This window comes from Zonotrichia albicollis, chromosome 1 (genome assembly GCF_047830755.1).
Source record: "Zonotrichia albicollis isolate bZonAlb1 chromosome 1, bZonAlb1.hap1, whole genome shotgun sequence".
In the NCBI taxonomy this organism is placed as follows: domain Eukaryota; kingdom Metazoa; phylum Chordata; class Aves; order Passeriformes; family Passerellidae; genus Zonotrichia; species Zonotrichia albicollis.
The window spans coordinates 43,850,527-43,870,194 of record NC_133819.1 but is presented as its reverse complement, the minus strand read 5'-3'; the positions used below and the strand labels follow the sequence as shown (position 1 = coordinate 43,870,194).

The 19,668-nt window shown below is 38.3% G+C and overlaps 1 protein-coding gene across 2 annotated transcripts in view; it reads right to left on the bottom strand.

Annotated features, from left to right (window-relative positions):
* DNAJC13 (DnaJ heat shock protein family (Hsp40) member C13) overlaps positions 1-19,668 on the bottom strand; it is a 56,297-nt gene that overhangs the window by 16,311 nt on the left and 20,318 nt on the right. For both annotated transcript variants that reach the window (XR_001333385.3, XM_014273954.3), the window contains exons 17-38: positions 18,628-18,749; positions 17,400-17,475; positions 16,268-16,363; positions 15,986-16,129; positions 14,795-14,809; positions 14,202-14,284; positions 12,889-13,042; positions 10,737-10,840; positions 10,499-10,658; positions 9,493-9,555; positions 9,050-9,151; positions 8,798-8,902; positions 8,198-8,400; positions 7,668-7,752; positions 7,056-7,210; positions 6,087-6,132; positions 5,754-5,908; positions 4,954-5,155; positions 4,167-4,282; positions 3,270-3,348; positions 2,561-2,696; positions 1,270-1,454 (exon numbers count right to left, since the gene is read on the bottom strand). Coding sequence is in view for 1 of the 2 variants with exons in the window: in XM_014273954.3 (XP_014129429.2) it covers positions 1,270-1,454; positions 2,561-2,696; positions 3,270-3,348; positions 4,167-4,282; positions 4,954-5,155; positions 5,754-5,908; positions 6,087-6,132; positions 7,056-7,210; positions 7,668-7,752; positions 8,198-8,400; positions 8,798-8,902; positions 9,050-9,151; positions 9,493-9,555; positions 10,499-10,658; positions 10,737-10,840; positions 12,889-13,042; positions 14,202-14,284; positions 14,795-14,809; positions 15,986-16,129; positions 16,268-16,363; positions 17,400-17,475; positions 18,628-18,749 (2,586 nt within the window). In the remaining variant the exon portion in view is untranslated. The remainder of the gene's footprint in view (positions 1-1,269; positions 1,455-2,560; positions 2,697-3,269; positions 3,349-4,166; positions 4,283-4,953; positions 5,156-5,753; positions 5,909-6,086; positions 6,133-7,055; positions 7,211-7,667; positions 7,753-8,197; positions 8,401-8,797; positions 8,903-9,049; positions 9,152-9,492; positions 9,556-10,498; positions 10,659-10,736; positions 10,841-12,888; positions 13,043-14,201; positions 14,285-14,794; positions 14,810-15,985; positions 16,130-16,267; positions 16,364-17,399; positions 17,476-18,627; positions 18,750-19,668) is intronic.

The following is a 19,668-nucleotide window of genomic DNA, read 5'->3' as shown; positions in this document are numbered from 1 at the left end:
GTAAGTACTAGTAATAACCTTTGATGCTTTAAGAGCTGACAGTCTTCTCACATGTGAGCTAACACCTCAGTCAGTGCACATATGACACTAAGCTGAGTGGGAGTGTGGATCTCCTGGAAGGCAGGGAGGCTCTACAGAGGGATCTGGATAGGCTGGACCAAGGGACCAAGGCCAGTTGTGTGAGGTTCAACAAGGTGAAGTGCTGGATCTGGCACTGGGGTCACAAGAACCCCATGCAGTACTGCAGGCTGGGGGCAGAGTGGCTGGAAAGCTGCCTGGCAGAAGAGGAGCTGGGGGTGCTGCTCAACAGCCACTGAACATGAACCAGGGTGTGCCCAGGAGGCCAAGGCAGCCAAGGGCATCCTGGCCTGGATCAGCAACAGCGTGGCCAGCAGGAACAGCACAGTGATTGTCCCCCTGTACTCAGCACTGCTGAGTGCTGTGCTCAGTTTTGGGCCCCTCCTGACAAGAAAGAGATTGAGGTGCTGGAGAATGTCCAGAGAAGGGCAACAGAGCTGGGGAGAGTTCTGGAGTACAAATCTGATAAGGAGGAACTGAGGCAGTAGGGGTTGTTTATCCTTGAGAAAAGAAGGCTAAGGAGAGGCCTTATCACTCTGTAAAAGCACCTGAAAGGAGGCTGCAGCAAGGTGGGGATTGGTCTCTTTTTCCAAGAAACAAAAGACAGGACAAGGAGAAATGGCCTCATGTTGTGCCAGGGAAGGTTTAGATTGGATATTAGAAGAAATTTCTTCACTGAAAAGGTGGTCAAGCACTGGAACAGGCTGCCAAAGGAAGTGGCTGAGTTGCCATCCCTGAAGGTAATTAAAAAGGCATGAGGATATGATTTAGTGGGACTTGTCAGTGTGGGGATTAACAATTGGACTCAATCTTCAGCATCTTTTCCAACCCACATGGTTCTAATATTGTAATATATGCAATGAAAAGGCATTCTGCTCAAGTGACTTGTTCACATTTATCTATTCTTTCACATAAAAAAATGCAGCAGTTCTGTAAAGGAGTAGAGAAACCTTGTATGTAGCTTGCATACACACAGTTCAATAGACAAGCCTAGGTCTAGAAAAGGGTATACTCTGCAAGATGTTTCTCCTACTGTATCCAGAATATCTGAGATGTTAAGAATAACAGGTGTCTCAGGACCAAAAGTGATTCTCAATTACATCTGATTTCTGAGCATCTAAGGATCTAAATTTCTAGCTATGGAAAAGTTAGACTAAAAGCATGCATTTCAACACTTTTCTTTACATATACCTCAATTCCACTTTCTCTTCTCAGTTCTTCTGCATTTAATGCTGAACAACTGACAGTATGAAAAGCAAGCTCTGTAGCAGCAGGCAACAGTGGAGATTCTTTGGAAAACAGAAGGTCATCTGATGTTTCAATGGTAATGGTCTTAATCAGCATAGGATAGCCTGCATACTTGTAAGGTTTCAAATCTGAAAGAGGAAAAAAAGTCCAAGTTTATGTATACGCACAGTCTAAGCAATCTAAGCCACCACAAAATTATTGGTGGAAGATATATCAAATATACAAGGACTAGGAAATGAAGCCAAACACCCAGGGAATCTGGAACAAGACTGAGCACTCCACATCACATAGAACTGTTCATGCTAGAAGCTAACAGAGGTTCACAGGAAAAACTCAATTAAGATCAAAAAGGCTTATCTCCAGCTCAGTAAGCCCCCAAGGTCAAAGCCTTCCCCTTCTCCAGAGAAACTCAAGTATAGCTTGGTCTCTGTCTTGGGCCAGGACTGACCAAAAATCACCCTATAAGGACCTTGTCCATTTTGACACAACAATTTTAAGTATCAAATTGCATTTTTCATTCCTGTAGAATTCCACGGTGCTAAAGCATAATTTCATTTTTCATATGGAGCCAACTGCAAGCCAACACATTTAAGCCTATACCGATGCTGTCCCTAGCTCCACATAACTGACAGGACTAGGACTGCACTTAAGGTTCTTAGTTTACCATTATAATGTAACAGTTAAAAAGCAAAACACAGTTGGCTCTGCAAGACTTGGACTTGGCAGCAGCTACCAGCCTGGGACTGTAGCTGGAGCCAAGTGTTAGGATGCTCTAGCTATCCCTCTTTCCCAACTGAGCAATGAGATAAGTTGTGTCACAGCACACTCACCCAAGGACTCCAACACTGGTCAGGATTTGAAAGAATGGCTCATTGTTAATAGCCAGATGATGTAATATCATGTATAACCAGCATCTGGGTGACTGAGTACTAGTGTGGATTTTTCTGTATAGACAGAACTCTCCGTACAGAGGAAGATTCAAATTGATTAGTACGGGAGCAGAGCACTACAAAGACCTACCTATTCATGCTGTTATGAATTAAGTTTTACTGCAGATTAGTTTATTTCTTAGAAGAAAAAAGTCCTAATTTGAAGCCCTATACCATAACTACATAGTGCTGTGGCAAGTCAGAAACCAGATCAACACAGCACAGACTAAAGAAGAGAGGAGATTAAAGCTGACTGAAATGACCACTAAATAAATGAACATAAAACACTGAGGCAGCATGCTTACCTTCCTTATGCCTGTTGAAGAGGATGCTTTGAGTTTTCAAGATCAAAATTATGTTTTCTGGATCTGGCCCATCTATCACCCTGGCAGACTTCGTGCACAGAAACTCATATGCTTTATTAACTTTTTCAAACATATCCTGCCAATAAAGAGAAACAGCTGTAAGTGTTGTTAAGAACACTCTAAATTACTGGAGCATAGTTTAAGTGCAGGTAAAATAGAGCATTTCAGGTTACTAGCAACAGCACTAACTTTGCTACCTCACTGCACTCAAGGAAATACTGCAAACACTGGTTGATAGAATAGCTTTCTTTTGTCTCCTGAACTCTGCCCTAGGCAAGAGACTTTAAGTCAATCATAGTATGACAAAAGCAGTAAGTACAGCTGGATTGTGAGAATGGGCAGAGGATGCAGTCAGTCTCTGAAAGAGAACAAATAGCTTGTTTAGGTCCTGTGTAACTCTCTAAACAACACCATTTCTGAGATATGAGTCTGATCTGACTACACCAGTTTACTGTAGAAATCCTAAATCCTTGAATGGTATTAGTTAAATTATTAATCTGTAGCATTAATCAGTATTTTATCATTCACCTAGAGCACAGCTTTTAAAAGGAAGAAAGACAATTTAGGTGTGTGTTTCAAAATTCTTAATATATATAAGAGCAGAATATGTTCCCATTTTATTAACACCCCAAATTTGTGCTGTACATACCCTGCCTTCTGGATTCTTGTCTGGGTGGTATTTTTGAGCCAGCCTGAAATAAGCTTTCCTGATCTTACTTTCATCATTCCTGCAATAAGACAAGTTTCATCAATTACACTTAATAACAAAAAAACCTAAAACAACCACAACAAAACAACGCTGGGGTTCTGAAAACAGTACTAACACTGAGTCCAACTGAGTGAAAACTACAAAGCTCTCCTATTTCCTTTTTAAAACTCTGCTTCATCATCTTACACTGAATGGGGGGGGTAACTGTGTGGTCACAATAGGAAGAAATTTTAAAGACTGAAAGTATTTTAATATTTTCAAGGTGCTCAAAGTCCCTCAATATTTTAAATGAAGTATCCAAATGAGCTACAAGTGTTGAAAGTTAGTATTTCACCATTGCTGTAAGTGCACTGTTCTTGAAGTATAAACAAACTGCTGTTGGTTCACTTCTAGAGACTTGAAGTCAGAAACCAGTGGGAAGACAGTACACAAAAAATTCTAAGGGTATAATCACCAAGAAAAAAAGGCAATATGGGGGAAGGAGAAGGATGATTACACAAAAAAGCTCCTTTGAACATACTCAAGTTCTGCTATATTCTTTGCTCACTATGGTTAAAGCTTGTCTTTTAAAAGAGCAAAGCTCAGAACATTCTTTTCCCCATTTTCCAGTTATCTAAACACTTCAACAATTGTTTTCTCGAACATTGGAATTGTACTTCCAAGCTTTGTTTCTTTTTAGCAAAGCAATCCTCCACTGTGAAAGAAGCAGGTGCTACACATGACTGAGCAGGTACCACTAATTCATTCCATGTACCAAGTTAAGAAATTTCAGTTTGTTCAGTGCATGGAGTTTATATCAAAATATTTACATAACTTTAAATCATGAAGACAACTTACTGGCCTTGTCCTCTGGGTAGGTTAAGAACTTCATAGGCATCATCTATTGACATGGTAGGTGGCTTCTTCTCCACCTCCTTCTTCCAAGCTTCTAGGGTATCTTTCAACAGTTTAACCTCAAAAATTACAATTTATTAGTGTTTCATTTATGCTGACACCAGTATACATAATTTTTAATAAAATGCTGTTTTACTAATGAATCTTTTTTATTAAAGATAAAAGCACCTTGAGACTAAAATGACTATGTAAGAGTAAAATTAGAAGATGGAGAATCACTTAAATAAGACACAGCTCAAATCATGATACTGTAGAAACTGAAAAGCTGCATGAATAAATAAAGCTGCTTAGACAGATCTAGTCCATAGACTTGTACCAAAAAGATCTCTTCAGTTAATGTACTGACATGTTAGCTTGGTTTCTCTTGCAGCATGGACAAATAAGAACCCTGAAGTCAGGATTTCCATTCCCTCTCCCTGTCTCCAAAATAACATTCACTGAAACACTCCCTGAAGTTGCTTGGATGCTTGAGTTTGCTATTCAAGTAGTCACCACAAGAAGGACACACTTATTGAGATGGTTATGCGGAAAGAACACTATGCTGCTTCAAGATAAAGCAGGGTTTAATGTATTTACTTGTGGACCAAAATTCACAATAAAGGAGTTACTTGCAACAAACCTAGCACTTGATTTTGTTAACTTTTAGGACTGAAAGTCCTAGCACTTTTTCATTACCTTTTAGGACTGAAAGATCAAGAAGTAAATGAATCCTAAAATACTTCTTACTTACTGGATCTTTAATTGGCCAGTCTGGAAATCTAAGTGTATCACAAAGATGCTTGAGGTAATAAATGTTACAGAACAGCTCATTTTCCAGTTGGGGATAGTTGATAACAGGGATGGGACAGTATTGGTAGAGAGCTCTTGTATTGCTTTGAAGACGAGGAGTGAAGTCAGCAAGATGAGCAGCAATCTTCTCGATCATTAGACGCCTAAAAGTGACAAAGTTTAGTTTAACACTTGCCCAGCAGTCCTTAATCCTCACTCACTGCACAAGCATGTTCAATGATTTCCTCTGAAAAGGTTTTCCTTAGAAGTTTCCCACATTTTAGTAGGGATTTAGAATAGGACTCTCCCCTATTCTATTAGAGAGCTATTTAAACACCATGAAAATTAGTGTATAAATCAATTAAAAGTGATATTTTCCTTTTCTCAACACCTCTTTAATTTCTGGAAGACCCTAATATGTACTAGAATATTAGAGGTATATCACACAGATAGGTGCTGATAATAAAAAAGTACATATAAATGAGTAAGTATAAAGCACTTCACATACACAGTCAAGTCTCCAATCACAGAAGTAACTTACTCAAGACATTCAGGGAAATATTCCCCTTCCCACTGCCAATTCTGCTCTCCCCTGCCCTGGTTATTTTTGGTTGAAGCAGAGCAGGACACTGCCCTTGCAGATGGCAAACAAGATGAAGCCATTGAATCCAGGTATTTTCAGCTTTCTTTAAGAACATCAAATACCTCTTCAAGATAACCTGTAGTTCAGATTTATTTGTCCCTCTGACAGAAAACATTTACCTCATTTCATTGCTCCAAATTGCTTCCGGAGTGTCAAATTCTCCAAGGAATATCTCCGAAAATTTTTCTGGTTCATAGTTTTCTAAATAACACACCATTGCTTCAGGAAGAATATGTCCAAGTATACTTCTTTGAACTATATCTTGACTTTTTGTCTACAGAAGAGATCACATGGTCATCTCAATGATAATTGAATTCTGTCTTGCTTAATAATTTGAGACCTAAAAACTCTCCCCCTTTTCCCTTATAGTAGACATATTCTAGTTAAAACATCTACAGGTAGTCTGCAAAACTATTTGGAAACAGAGTTAGTTACTGTTGCAATTTACTCACTTCTTCAGACTTGAAGGCTTGTTTTGTATGTGTGTATTTCAAAAACCTAGAAGAGAAACAGCAATTACCTTCTTTTTTTTTGATACTTGGGTACTCTTGAATAGTAGCAGACCAACACAGTCCAGCTGGCAGGTATTACACATTTACTTTGAGATAAAAGAGTAACTGCAACAGTTGTATGAATTTATGTACTAACTTCATTAAAACCTTGGGAACTCCACCAAGCTAAGCACTCCTGTGTTATAAATCTTGCCTCATGTTCATAATTTCAGTTTGAAAGTCTTACTCCTGAAAGCTGGTTTTCTACACACACAAAAAAAGATGCTATAGAGACACAGACAACTCTGCTCTGTTAGACCATCACTGCAGGGATGACACAGGATTATTTTAGACTAAGTGCTGACAGTTCTATTACACCAGAGTCATCCTGGAACCATGCAATCATTGCCCAATGCATTTCACTGTCCAAGAGACTTAACTGGAATTATAGGACAGCTTTTTATGAACTACTGCATTTAGAAGAAAAGTACTGACAAGAATGGCAGTAGCTACCTAAATATGCAGTGCATTATCCAGCAGTACAGACTGTTTTAACTGTTTTAGACTTCAATATTGAAAGAGGCTATTATATTTTTTAAAATTCTTCAATAGCTGTCTACTATCAAAAACTACATCAGCATATATGCAGCCTGTGTTGCTACTTTTTAGTGCTTGTAAATGGCTTATTCTACAGTCAGGCATGCCTAGTTGTACTGTCAGAACGGTGTCACCAGACACTTTCTCATCCCCTCTCTGGAAGGATAAGAAATTCACTTTTTAGTGACTAACTAGATCATGTGGAGGCAATTCTTCTAGAAGAATTTCATGTTGGTTACAGCAAGCCACACTCCCCAGAGCATACAGAGATGTAGGGCAGCAGTCCTGAGCATGACTGGGCAAGAGGTGCTTTTGGCTGTTCTTTTTCCTCACCTTGCAATAGGAAGTACATTGGAACCTGTGTACATCATGATGAAGAAGAATACTCCACTCAGATAAAAACGAGGTAACTGAGGGTTGTCTTGCATGACATGAGAGAGCAATACAGCAACTTTTTCCACCAGGATAGGATCAAAAGTCAGTAATAGCTGAAACCAAACACAAGCATTTATATTAGCTGCAAGTAATCTAACCAAAAACTGAAGTTTTAACAAATTATTGGGACAATCCAGAAATTTACAGGTATTACAGTTTAAGAATACTTAAGCTTAAAAACAACAAGTGTCAATCAAAAAACATTTAAAGGGACCTCTGGAGATCATCTTGTCAAACCCCTCTGCTAAAAGTGTGATCTTCTAGACCTGGTTGATAAAGATCATGTCCACGTGGCTTTTCAGTTTCTCCAAGGATGGAAATATTTCCTTAAGAGATATTGGCTGAAAAGCATGAAATTTGCAATAATACCCTATGAAATTAACAACTGCTTGATCAGGAACCTGCACAATACTACAATTGTTCTTTGATGCATTTATCCCACCTAAAGTATTCACACGAGGAAGACAGAGTAAGTGAAACTTACAGGTACATTTTTGAAGAGTTACTTACCTGAGTAATATGAGGAAGGCAAGTACTATCTGACAACAGCCTTTTCACTCTAGGCAGAGGTCTTATAATAGCATTATCTTGATCCCTAAAAAAAATCAAGTAGTACAGCAGTAAGCACAGGTGTGCTTTTTCTCTTTCAAGAACAAACGATTTTAGTAAGCATAAATATTAGACTATTGAAGCTGTATTCTTTGTCTTTTTTGTTAACTTCAAAGTTTGTTGTTAGACTTGGTAAGTGTGGTTTAGTGTCCTGCATTAAAGCAGTTCTGTTTAAGTTAAACAAGAGCCTGTCTATAGCATTAGAAATGCACATAGCTTGTGCATTCATTCCTGCAGTTCCCTTCACAATATTAGTATTGTCTCATTTACAAACTCTCTATTTGCCCACAGAATTAATTACTACCATGTAAAAGGCTCTTTAATAGAGCTCCTTAATGTACTACTTTCTAAGAAAAGCTTTAAGACAGGATTTATTAATTCATGGATCTGCCAGAAAAAGTTAACCCCTTCTGCTGAAAATCACCATTTACCTGCTGGGAAAATATCCACACATGGTGATGAGCATGTTGAGGACAAGTGTGGCAAGGTCAGTCTCATTCAACACAGGCTGCCCACTGGCAAGCAAGCACCACTTCAGCTGAGGGATGACCTGTAAAGGTCTCCAGCCATCCATACCCTGAGCCCAGCAACGAGTTTTTGAAGTCACCTTCCCATCGTTCCATAGTTCCTGCATCTATTGCAAGATTAAAGATTAATTTAGTTTATTCAGCATTCAGAGCCACCTTTGCTCCTAAACACTCACACTCATGACAAGCTTTTAACTGCTATATGGCAGACTACTATAGTTGCATGAAATTTCAATGTGTTTATAACACTGTCACAGAATCATGAAGAAGAAAGCGTTGATTATGTTGAAACTACCTGAGGCATGGAGGGGTAGGCAGTCTTACCAAAAAGGCTGCAGTTCTTGGCACTACATCAAGTCTCTTATCTTGCTTTAATCCTTATTTAAAGATTTACTTGGAGAACATTCTTTAGCATTGTTTATAGTCCCTCTCACTGTTTGAAACACACCCAGTCACCAGGACAGAAATAATTTGTCAAGTTGTAAGTCTGAAGCTGACAGGTACCTCTTGAAAGCTGTAAGGACCACTCCTTTCTTTGTCAGCATTGCCAAAGTACCATTCTTTCTCGCTCTCCCTCTTCGCATCAGGTGCTGCCTCAATCACGTTGCTCTAAAAGTTGATGTTTACAAGAACAGCTTTAGCTTCACAGTGCAAATATCACATTTCTACAGGAAATGTGAAAAGTACATTGATTTTGTTAAGAATTGTCCCTTTCACAGAGCAACATATGAGTAGTAAGAAACAAAGGCCCTGTACCTGCAAAGGGACTGTAGCTCTGCTCGTGTGAAGATGTGCCAGAGTAAGAAGATCTACAAGGATTCTGATACCATTTGAATCCATAAGGTCCTTCACATTTCTCTGTTAACAGATGAACTGAGTTACCAAAAGCATTTTCTAGATAAGCATTGCTGCAATTAAGTATTGCAAAGTTTTATTCAAAAAAGAAGTGACCACAAAAAAAGTCAAATCATTCTCTAAAGCAACTGGATTTGGTGCAATCACCACAATAACTACACATTTCCTTCAGCCTTCTCACCAGTAAATAACAGCAATCACATTCCAGAAAGCTGTAGCAAACATTGCTCTAAAACTTCCTCGATACTTGAATTTTGGTACAAGTTAACTCTGAAAGACTACTTCAGACTATTTTATACAGTCAAGACTGATGAACTGCTGTTAAGTGTACATGTCCACCTTACCTTATTGAGGATCAGTTTGTTGAGGAACAGGATCAATCTGTCCCGCTCAAGCCTGTCAGTGCACTGTTTTTGTAGAAAAGAACAACTTAGTATTTCATAGAACATACTGGAAGTTCCCTTCAAAAGTTAACATAGTTGCAGCTGCAAATCCCCATATTGTTTTTTCACGCCCAGAAAAACTGATGACTATTAAATGTTAAGTTTCATGAACAGCTAATAAAGGTAGTTTTCTGCCACTGAGGAGCAAAGGCCTTGCTGCCCTCCAACACTGATGTTGCCCTAGATCAAATCCACTATTCTGCCAAGTCTACAGTCCTATCAGGACTATGTATGGATTCCCAGTGAACCAGTTAAAACAAGCACAAGAAAAAAATAGAATGTTTTTAGCCAGCAGACAGAAAGGGTCTTTGATATTCATCCCTGGTGAGATTACCAAGGCTCAAGGCAAAATAACAACAAACTACCCTGGTTCAGTTTCACTTACAACAGCCAAAACTCATGCTGATGGCAAGGAAAGAACTCCTCCTTCAGACTGCATGGAACTTCATTTTTGCAAACTGAATCAGTTGTCAGACATAAATTAACAGACACTTACTAGGCAAAGCAGCTACTACTACAAATCTAATCCACCACATGTGCTCACCTAAAGCTATCATTTCATTAGGTCTGGGGCTATGACTCAAAGTCAGTACTTTGAAATAATGTGATATGGAACAAAATTCTCCTCTCATAAAGCTTCTGCATTTTTCAAAAGCAAGCTGAAGTTACATCTGCATTTTGTTGGCCTTAAAGAGACTAGTTTGAAACATCTCTAGGATCAGCACGTTTTTTAGTTGAACTTTAATGAAACTGAAACAACGGGAGATTCTAAGAACAGCTGTTGACAGCATGGAAAAAAGTATTCACAAGCTGTAAACCCGAGTTTCACAGTAACTGAAGGATCTGAATGTATGTTGGACTAGCAGTATGCTAACAACTATATCCAGTAATTTAACATCATTCTTACCCTTTCTAACATTCCAACAATGTACTTAGTATCAGAAAATGGTCCTATTTCTTCATGACACCTTCCATAAACAATGGCCAATGCTTGCAGACACAAGCATTTCATATTTACTTTTGGGGTAAGCAAGAAGCGATGGTAGAGCTCATTGAAGAATTCATATCTAAAAAAGAAATGAGATTTTAGAAAAGAAAACAAACACAGACCTCAGGAATGAGATAAGGTTTTAATAATGACTCACGATCTTTTGATTGCTCCACTCTCTTCAGTTTCATCTTCTTCCAGCAGCAATCTTAGATAATAATCCCCTATTTTTATTTCCTCAGAAAGGCACTCATATTTTACCTGTAATAACACAGAACACCTTACTCAACAACATATATTGTTTCTCCTTCTGTAAGTTTTTGCTCACATAACAATACTGAGCTTGATTGCATCTTAAAATTCAACAAGGTTAGCAACCTCTCCTAAGCTGTAGGAAAACTGAAATCTGCAGGTTTTCTGTTAAAGAAACACATCCACAGAATAGAACTCACTGGCTATTGCTGCCCCTCTGAATAAAGGAAGCTTCTCATCATACTGAAATCTCCATTTCCAGCCTTAAAGTAACTTGTTTCTAATACCAGCTGGTTTTAGTAACTAAACTTGGATAATACATGATGCATTCAGTAACTCAAGTTTAATAAGTACTTATTTCACTGCAAGGTATTTCACTTAATGCTACTGCAAGTATGAAATACAAGCATGATCTAATTACTAGTTATACTTGCTATTCTGCTGAATAATAAAAGCCTAGAGGCATCAGTTCAGAAAACAAGAAGCTGAAACAAAATTGCCCAATAAAAGCCATCATTAACTTCAGAGCAACTACATTAAATTTAACAAATGCCTCAATGTTCAGTGGTAACAAGAATTTGGAAGCACTTCAATTAGAGGTACTTCTAACATAAAAGAAAAACCACTGTAGAGTGGCTTTTGTTATCGATAGTTTGCATATTACTGTCATGAGGCCACAAAGTTATCTACAGATTTGATCACAGCATTACATAACAATGATATCCCGCTAACTGGTATGCTTTCAGAGGAGTATCAAGCCACCATCCTCCTTGGCAAAGTGACAGGTTTCACAGTTGATAGAAAAGCCTTTGCCACCACTATCTATTCAAATACTTACAGCATAGTCCAATAACATCTTCACTACTATTTAAAAGCAAATCTGTGAGACAGCAGCTGCTCCATCCAGTAGTAAAGTATCCTGGCTTGTAGCTGCAAGAATGCTACTGCTACATTCCAGCAGCATAAAGCCACACAGAAGCATAGGGTACATGGGGGAAGTCTGCATTACTAAGCTTCAAATCTGTACTTCTGATTCTGTCCCAGTTTGCAGCTCTAAAAAGTTGGGATAGCAGACACAGACACCCAGAAGTCCTGACCTATACCTGAAGGAAGCTTTGAAACACAACTGACAGTGCAAGAAATATTAATCTAAACCCAGTCTTAGCTATTTCCTGAATCAATATAAGAAGCAACCTGTAGTTGTGTGATAGGGATAAATTGCATACATAAAACTGCTCTCTCATGAAACATTAGCCTGGTGTCTTGCAGTTCTTCCTGATTTGCATAGGAGCCAGCTGAAAAATTCCTCAAACCAAGTTTGTTCTCATTTCACTAACAGTTCTCAGCTCAAATGTCACTAGAAAGCTATACTCTAACAAGGATGGCAATGGGAATATCTAAGGAATATCTTGCAGCTGTCTTAAAGGGTGGCCTTGCTTTGCTTTAGTGTTACACATTAATTAAAACCACATTTTTGTGTGGAACCACAACAATTCTAGAGATAAGAGAACAGTACAGGAAGTGTTTATTAGCACATGTCTTGAGAAAGCCAATCAGGACCATACTGCTATAATTTACAATGCAACATGTTTTGGCCCCATAACCTATTCATGATTTGGCAAGCCAGTATTTAACAGATACAGGATTATTGAAGCATGAAGGAAATAAAGACAAACTTGTTATCAGGAAGAAGTGACTTCTGAAACTACCCAAAACAATTCTGATAGAACACACTCAAAAACAAGTTTGACTTTATCTGGACAACAGTGCAAGGACTAACTCTTGTCTTAATTCAAGAATACACCACGGGTTCTGATAAAAGTTTAATCTCTACAGCACCATTTGTTGGGTTAAAGAAGCTTCTGTTTTGCCAGTGACACTGGACAGTAGTACCTGTTCACTGATTCAAGCCTTAGCAGTTGATCCCATAACCCCTAAAAAAACCTAGCTTGCAGTCAGAGATCATCAACACAAGATTCACTTGTAGAATAAGAGACAGAAGTGGTATTTCAAGTGATACTTTACAGATGCAGTTTGTCTTGTCATAGGTCATTTACCTCAAACTCCTGGTGGTTCCATGAGATAACATTAGCACTACCAAGTTCTCTGTCAATATTAAATGCTCTCATCTCAGACTCGAGAGTATCTCTCAGTTCTTCCCGTGTTTTGAAGTTCCAAATCAAGTTTGATCTAGCATGATCCTGAACAAATCTAAGAAAGAAGTTACATAGTTTAAACCCCTCAAAGCATTATCTGAAAAGCAGACAAGATTCAGCTGGCAAGCTAGGGGAGACTGTTAGCATTTAATGGACCTTAATTAGAAGGCAGAGAGCAGTGGTCTCCAGGTTGCTACAGTAATTACAGTTGTTCACTTGAATACTGTTTTGATAGCCATGGAGGCCAGCCTAGACTAAAGCATGCCTGTGCCATCCCTTAGGGGTCAGTTTGCCATCTGCATGTAGTTGATGACAAGGAAACATGCAAGTGATTCACTGTAAGCCAGTAAGGGCTACAGGTAAACAATACAGAGCAGCAGACATGCCGTGTTTTAAACCAACAACAACATTAAAAAATAGCTTATGCAGTAAAATAGAAGTTGATGTCTTAAACGTCACAAAACAGTCAGTGGACATTCTTTAGTAGCAGTTACCAACACAGCCTTTAGATCCAAAGACTGAGAATGGACTTTAGTACCAAATGTTTAGGAACAAAGTAATCTACCTTTCATGAAACTGTATTTGACATTTAGAAACATCAAGTAGTTAGGTTTATGGAATTCCCCAAGCTTGCTTACATCGTTTGTTAGCCAAGCCAAGCTTTATTAGTCTAACACAATGGCTCTAGCCAAAGAGATATATTTTTTTCAGATAGAAGCCCCTCCCCTTGTAAACTCTGACAGCTGTAAGAACTCACAGGTAAGCAAACTGCCTTTAGGACCTGTGGCACTATTTGAAATCCAGTATGCATGTGCTTTCTCTTGCCCTGCTTTAAGCTCATGTTTTTCCAGTTCAAGTTACAACACCTTGAGTAGCTTACGGGTACCATCAAACTACAGTACTTTCCAGTGCTACTTCACTTGGCCTTCAGTACCATGCAGATTTGCACCTGCAGTTTGTTATTTACTCTTCCTTTTGGTTAAAGGGGAAAAAGATATGTAGTTTGATAATATTTCAGAAGCTTTCTAAATTCCTCCTTTGCCCAAACACAAGTGAAATCTTTAAGTATAGCTTCAGGTGTTTTTAGTAAGTAGCTGTTACAAAACACTTGCACTGTTTCAAGGCAGGCAGAAATTCAAAGTCACAGAAACTCAGAAGATATTAACAAAAATACCCAGCCAGCTAAGAACCTGTATTAACTTTAGTATTTTCACCTGTAATAAAAGAGATCCCAGTTTGCTTCTATTTTTATCCTTTGGCGCCGTTTCCTTAATATCACTGGTTTTTGAATCATGTTCTGCAAAACAACCAAATTTCATAAGTCAGTAGAGGCAGATGTCTCCCATTTTTCCCTTTTAAAATAAAAGGCTACATTTTTTACACTCCTTCAAAAACCATACCATAAGTTAAGCCTGATTAATAATGTCTCCTTTTCTAGTGAGTAGCAGCAAGAGACTTTCACAAGTGTTATTTGCACCAAGTTAAATCATGCCAGAGAAACTTTCAGCTGTTTGACACATCATTTGTTTAGAAGCAAGTTATCCCTGAGAAAAGCTAAATTCCCACCACCATAGGTAATCAGCTCCAAAGCTGATGGAGGTGAAAACTCACATGAAAAATGTTTTGCCCTTGAAAGGGAAGAAGTAGAGGAAGTCACAAAAACAAAACCAAGCCTGACTTGGTCACTGAAAGATTCCCTATTTTGATGAAGCATGAAATCACTGTTATCATCTACATGAGGTATCACATGCAAGCAGAAGTCTGAGCAACAGAGTCCACGCAAGTGACAAGAGATATACAGACTCACCATATTGTTTCTGTCCTGATTATGAAGAAAAATTGGAAGAAAAAGAAAAATACATTTAACACCCCAGAGTCACTGAAGTAATTTAAAGTGGTAACACCAAACTTGCTACTACATCTTCCAAGCTACACTTGCACACATTTGCTGTGAAATGATACAGCTCAGAACTCCACACAGAAATGATTCTTTAAACTCAGTATCTAGACAAGTTGTTTAAAGTGCAATTTGACCTTCCATTGTTTTTCACATTTCTTCATTTCTCCTGTTTTGAACCTAATTCACCATTATTTCTCAAATATTATTGTCAAACTTCTGCACCACACTCTACATCAAACTTGAGCTAGATTTTTGTAAGTTAAAGCTTATTGCTATATCAGAACAAGTACAAAGACAGGCATTTTCAAACTCTGCATCATGCTTTTCATCCTTCCTTGGATGCACAACAGATTGTTTCACTTCCAGAATGCATAAAAACAAGCTTAGTCAATATAGTAAAGAAAGTTAAGGGAAACACCTCATAATTTAAAGAGTTTGTCCTGTCGAACATGGCAATAAAACTAAAAGAAAAAGGAGACCAACAGACTCGAGCAATGCTTAAGCTCTCCTCTTACAATATCAGACCAAAATAGTTTTTTATGACTTTGGTCTTAACCATGACCTTAGGTACAGTCTTGTGTTGCCCTTCAAGCACTGAGATACCTATATTCAAGTGAATCCCAAGGTGGTGTCCATGGCAGGGGAAATAGAACTTGATGGCGTTTAAGGTCCCTTCCAACCCAGGTTATTCTATGATTCTTCAAGAAGGTTCCATAGCTAAATTATCACTGGTGTAAAGTATATAATTTTGAATGCAAAGAATATTCCACTTCTTTTAAGTATACCTCAAAAACTGGTTTTGCCACATTTCAAGGAATTTTCTCCTCTATAATCATCTTACAAGAAATGCATATAAGCGGTACTGCAGTTTGATACAGTTGGCAAAATGCCTAATACATATGCTGAAGGAATTCATTTGCCTGATTTACATTCTCCCTGGATCCTATTTCTAACCCAAAAATAGTAAGCACTAGAGAGTTTGCTAAAAGGAAGGAGAACTCTCAAATCAAAACAATTCTTTACTATTTCAGTGTGTGTTCTGACATTCAACAGTGACTTAGTCAAGTTACTCTAACAAAGACTTTCAAATACTTTTACCTCTTTTTGAGCTATGCCCATTCGATCTCTCCAGTGCATCAAGACCAGATCCACCTTCTCTTTGGCAAATTTTTCAACTTCTTTTGCAGCTTTTCCAGCCAGTCTCTGCCACTCTGGCACTTTATTGAACTTGCCATACTGATCCTGCAGAATAAAACAAATCACTTAGTTGTGGGTTATCTTTGCTGCAGGTCAATGCAGCAGACAAGTGTCAGTATTACAAAAGTCACTAAGACAATACATCTCTATAATGGAATAGGAAAGATAACTACAATTACTTACAGTTGCAATTTTTAAGTTATCTCTAACATGCATTCTGTCAGCATCTTTTTCAGGAACAGGATCAGCACTGTCAAGGTATGCCAGCAAACCTGGTGGCTAAAAACATTTAAAACCAGTGTAAACACACATGTGGCTAATTAACAGAAACCAACACTTTAGGCAATAACACAATTTCTTTAAATCAGGGATTCCAATTTATATTCTACTCTAAAGTAGGTATATAAAGCTCCAGCATTTCTTTTTTGTTGTGAGCAGTAAAATGCCACCATCCTCAACAGAATTGCTTAACAGAGACATATTATTGGCTTCAGTGCAGCAGAACTCTTGGCTATACCCCTTTTCTTAAAGCAGCACTCTTAATGCACCTAAAGAACGCAGGAAGAAAAGACTTGATCCCAGAGCAACACAGAGAGATGAATAATACTAGAATCCATCCATATCCTCTGATATGGACTAAATACTACATGTGACATTAGAGATGAGAGTCTTTTTTGACTAAGCTTTCCATAAGATAGTGTTCAAGATCAGGACAGTTTGCTCTGCCAAAAATGAAGGAAATGCTATTTTGAAATTAAAATCTAGTAATTTAAGAGATAGATCATTTCTTACAACACTACTTATTGAACTAACTTCACTGAAGTAACTTAAGCAAGAAGCATTCAAGAGGCTGTAAGGGTGAAAGAACATATGAACGATCAGCATATGAACTAACAACATATAGATTTAACCAAGTTACAAGCAAACAAAGTTGGACAAGCAAGGCATGAAAGCATGGACAGAACTCCCGATACTTTAATTTCTTATTGGCACAAGAAAGCATTAGAGACTAGAGACGTGCTTACAATGTGTCCCCATTTTAATCAAGAAAAAGAAGTCAAGACACCTTATGTTTAAGTTTTGTGTCAAAGTATCTTAAAAAGTGTCAGCAAAGTAACAAAATTTTTAGAGTATGAGATGCTTTGAACCTCATCAGTATCTTTTCATTAGCAGCTGCTAGACTGCTGATTTCCCAGACAAGACCTTCCCCTGGAAGGAAAAAGGGAATATGTTTACTATATAGACTGTCCCAACTTGGACACTGCAAGCTTTCATATTTTATTTTTTTGCTACTCCATATTTTGTTTTTACTTACCAAAATACGTTTCAACAAATTCATAGCAGTTTTGTTCTCAGCTGTCCAGAGGCCAACCAAATGTCTACTTAACTGCCTGAAAAAGCCATTGAAATTAACTGCAAGTTAGTACTTTAAACAGATTTTTAAACCACTAAACTGTCACCCTTACCATGCTGATGAAATGAAGATGAGAAAGAGCTTCGCACTCTTGAGTGAGCACAAAGCATTACATTGTTCAAGGATATGCTTAGCATGCTTTAAAGTGTTGCCTCTAAGAAGTTCCAGTGAAGTTAGTGGAACAGCAGCAGCACATGCTTTTTGATCTAGACCTCAAAGAACACTTGAGCAATAGAGCAGAAACATCTAATAACCAAGTGTAAGTTTATACAGCCAACCTTAACTTATAGCTAAAGTTAAGAGGCTAGAAGTCATCAAGAACTACTAAATGCTCCTACTTGAAGTTCTTAAAACCAGTTATTGACTAGAAAATCCTTTCTGGGAGCCTGCCTTCTATGCCAACTGATTCCTTCTGCCAACATTTGTCACTAGGATTCTACTGCACTGAACTGAAGCATTGCTACAAGCACATTGTAAGTAGTAGCACCAAACAGAACTAGCATGACAGATGGTTTTATACCCGCTCTCTCCTGGATGACACACAGTGGCAACAAGCTCCACTTGTCCCTACATTCCTTAGCAACTCTAAGCACTTCAGCAATTCACAGCTAAAGCTTCCATAATCTTGTATTTGGGTGGAATTAATTGAATCATCACTCATCCTCCACAGTAAACCCTCAGAGATCACAAGTTCTACTGACTGTTGTTTCAGGGAATAACTTCTGTGAGGAAACTTCTCTCTCAGATAGGATGGGTGATCCTAACTGCATGCAAGATGCCTGAGATGTGCACACCCATTTTTATACAGTTGTACAGTACAAGTTGAAACTTTTTTACAAGTTCCAAACATTCTACTTGCCTTTTCTTTCCATGAATTAAAAGAAATAAAAATCAAAACTTGAGCCATTAACAAGTAACCAGCCCAAACCCACATTAACAAAAAACTAATCAAGGGTTTATTAAGTTGCTGCAATCACAGCTGAAGCTTGTCCTACTAAAACCTACGAGCTGCTAAAGAAAATATTCTCCTGAAGAACTGCAACTTTTCTTCCTTGACCTCCCAATGTTTGCTAGGCCATTACTTAGAAATTTTTTTTTAAACATGATATATCAAGTGAGATGGACATACCTATTTGTAAGCATCCTCTGATCTGTGCTTATTGTAAACATAGCAGTGTGCAAGTGACGAGGTAAGGCACCTTCACTGAGGGCAAGATCTTGCATTTTGGTAGCAATCTCTTTGTCTCCTTCCTTTGGAAATAGGGCAAGATTATTACTAAGGAAAGAATCTTAGTTAAGCTGCTTTTATCTCAGTCTAAAGTTCCAAGGCCTTCTTGACCATCAATTATACCAACTAATATTCAAAAACCAGAAGCTAGAGTATGATAGGTTTTAAGTGAAAGTTCTGAGCAGCAACTGCTCAATGCTGTAGTAAAGCCATGGACCAGATAACTGGTAGTTGCATCCATGAGGACAGTAACTGAAGAGGGCAGGATGCCTGTCTCCCATCATACATCAGGAGGTTTGCAGTAGCAGTACCATTTTCACACTGCAATTATAAATTAGGATAAAACAGAGAATGGCAGCCACACATAATTGCTTGTTGCTTGACTTTTGCTGACAGTAACCACTTAAGATTAATGGCTGCTGTTCAGTTTAGACAGCCACATGGGTAAGACTGCCACTCACTCAAGACACATTAGTTGCAATGAATAAGAAAAAGGTTTTGCAACACCTTTACTCATCTAAATTACAGGACTTTTAATAAACAGCATAGTAACTTTCAGCTAACGTTATCAAGTACATAGATGGAAATGTGAAGATTTGGAATATCTCTATTTCAAGTGTTCATTCACTTCCATTCCAAGAAAGTACTAGACGGATTTCAGATGCATAAGCCATTGTGATACAATGAGGCACTAACTTAAGCCCTGAATTTCAACCCAGGAAATGTCAAGAGTCAGTTAGCAAGGTCACCTTGCAACAATCATGAGGAATTCTTGAAAAGTATGGACTTGGCCCATACATTATGTGGTATGGAAACTTTAAGCCAAAGCAAGAACAGAGGCTGACATCACTAGTCTGCTCTGGGACACTACTGCTTACTAACCCCAGTCCCGTTCCATCTGGCAATGCATCCCAGGAAATATGACCTTTCCTCCTTGAAGGA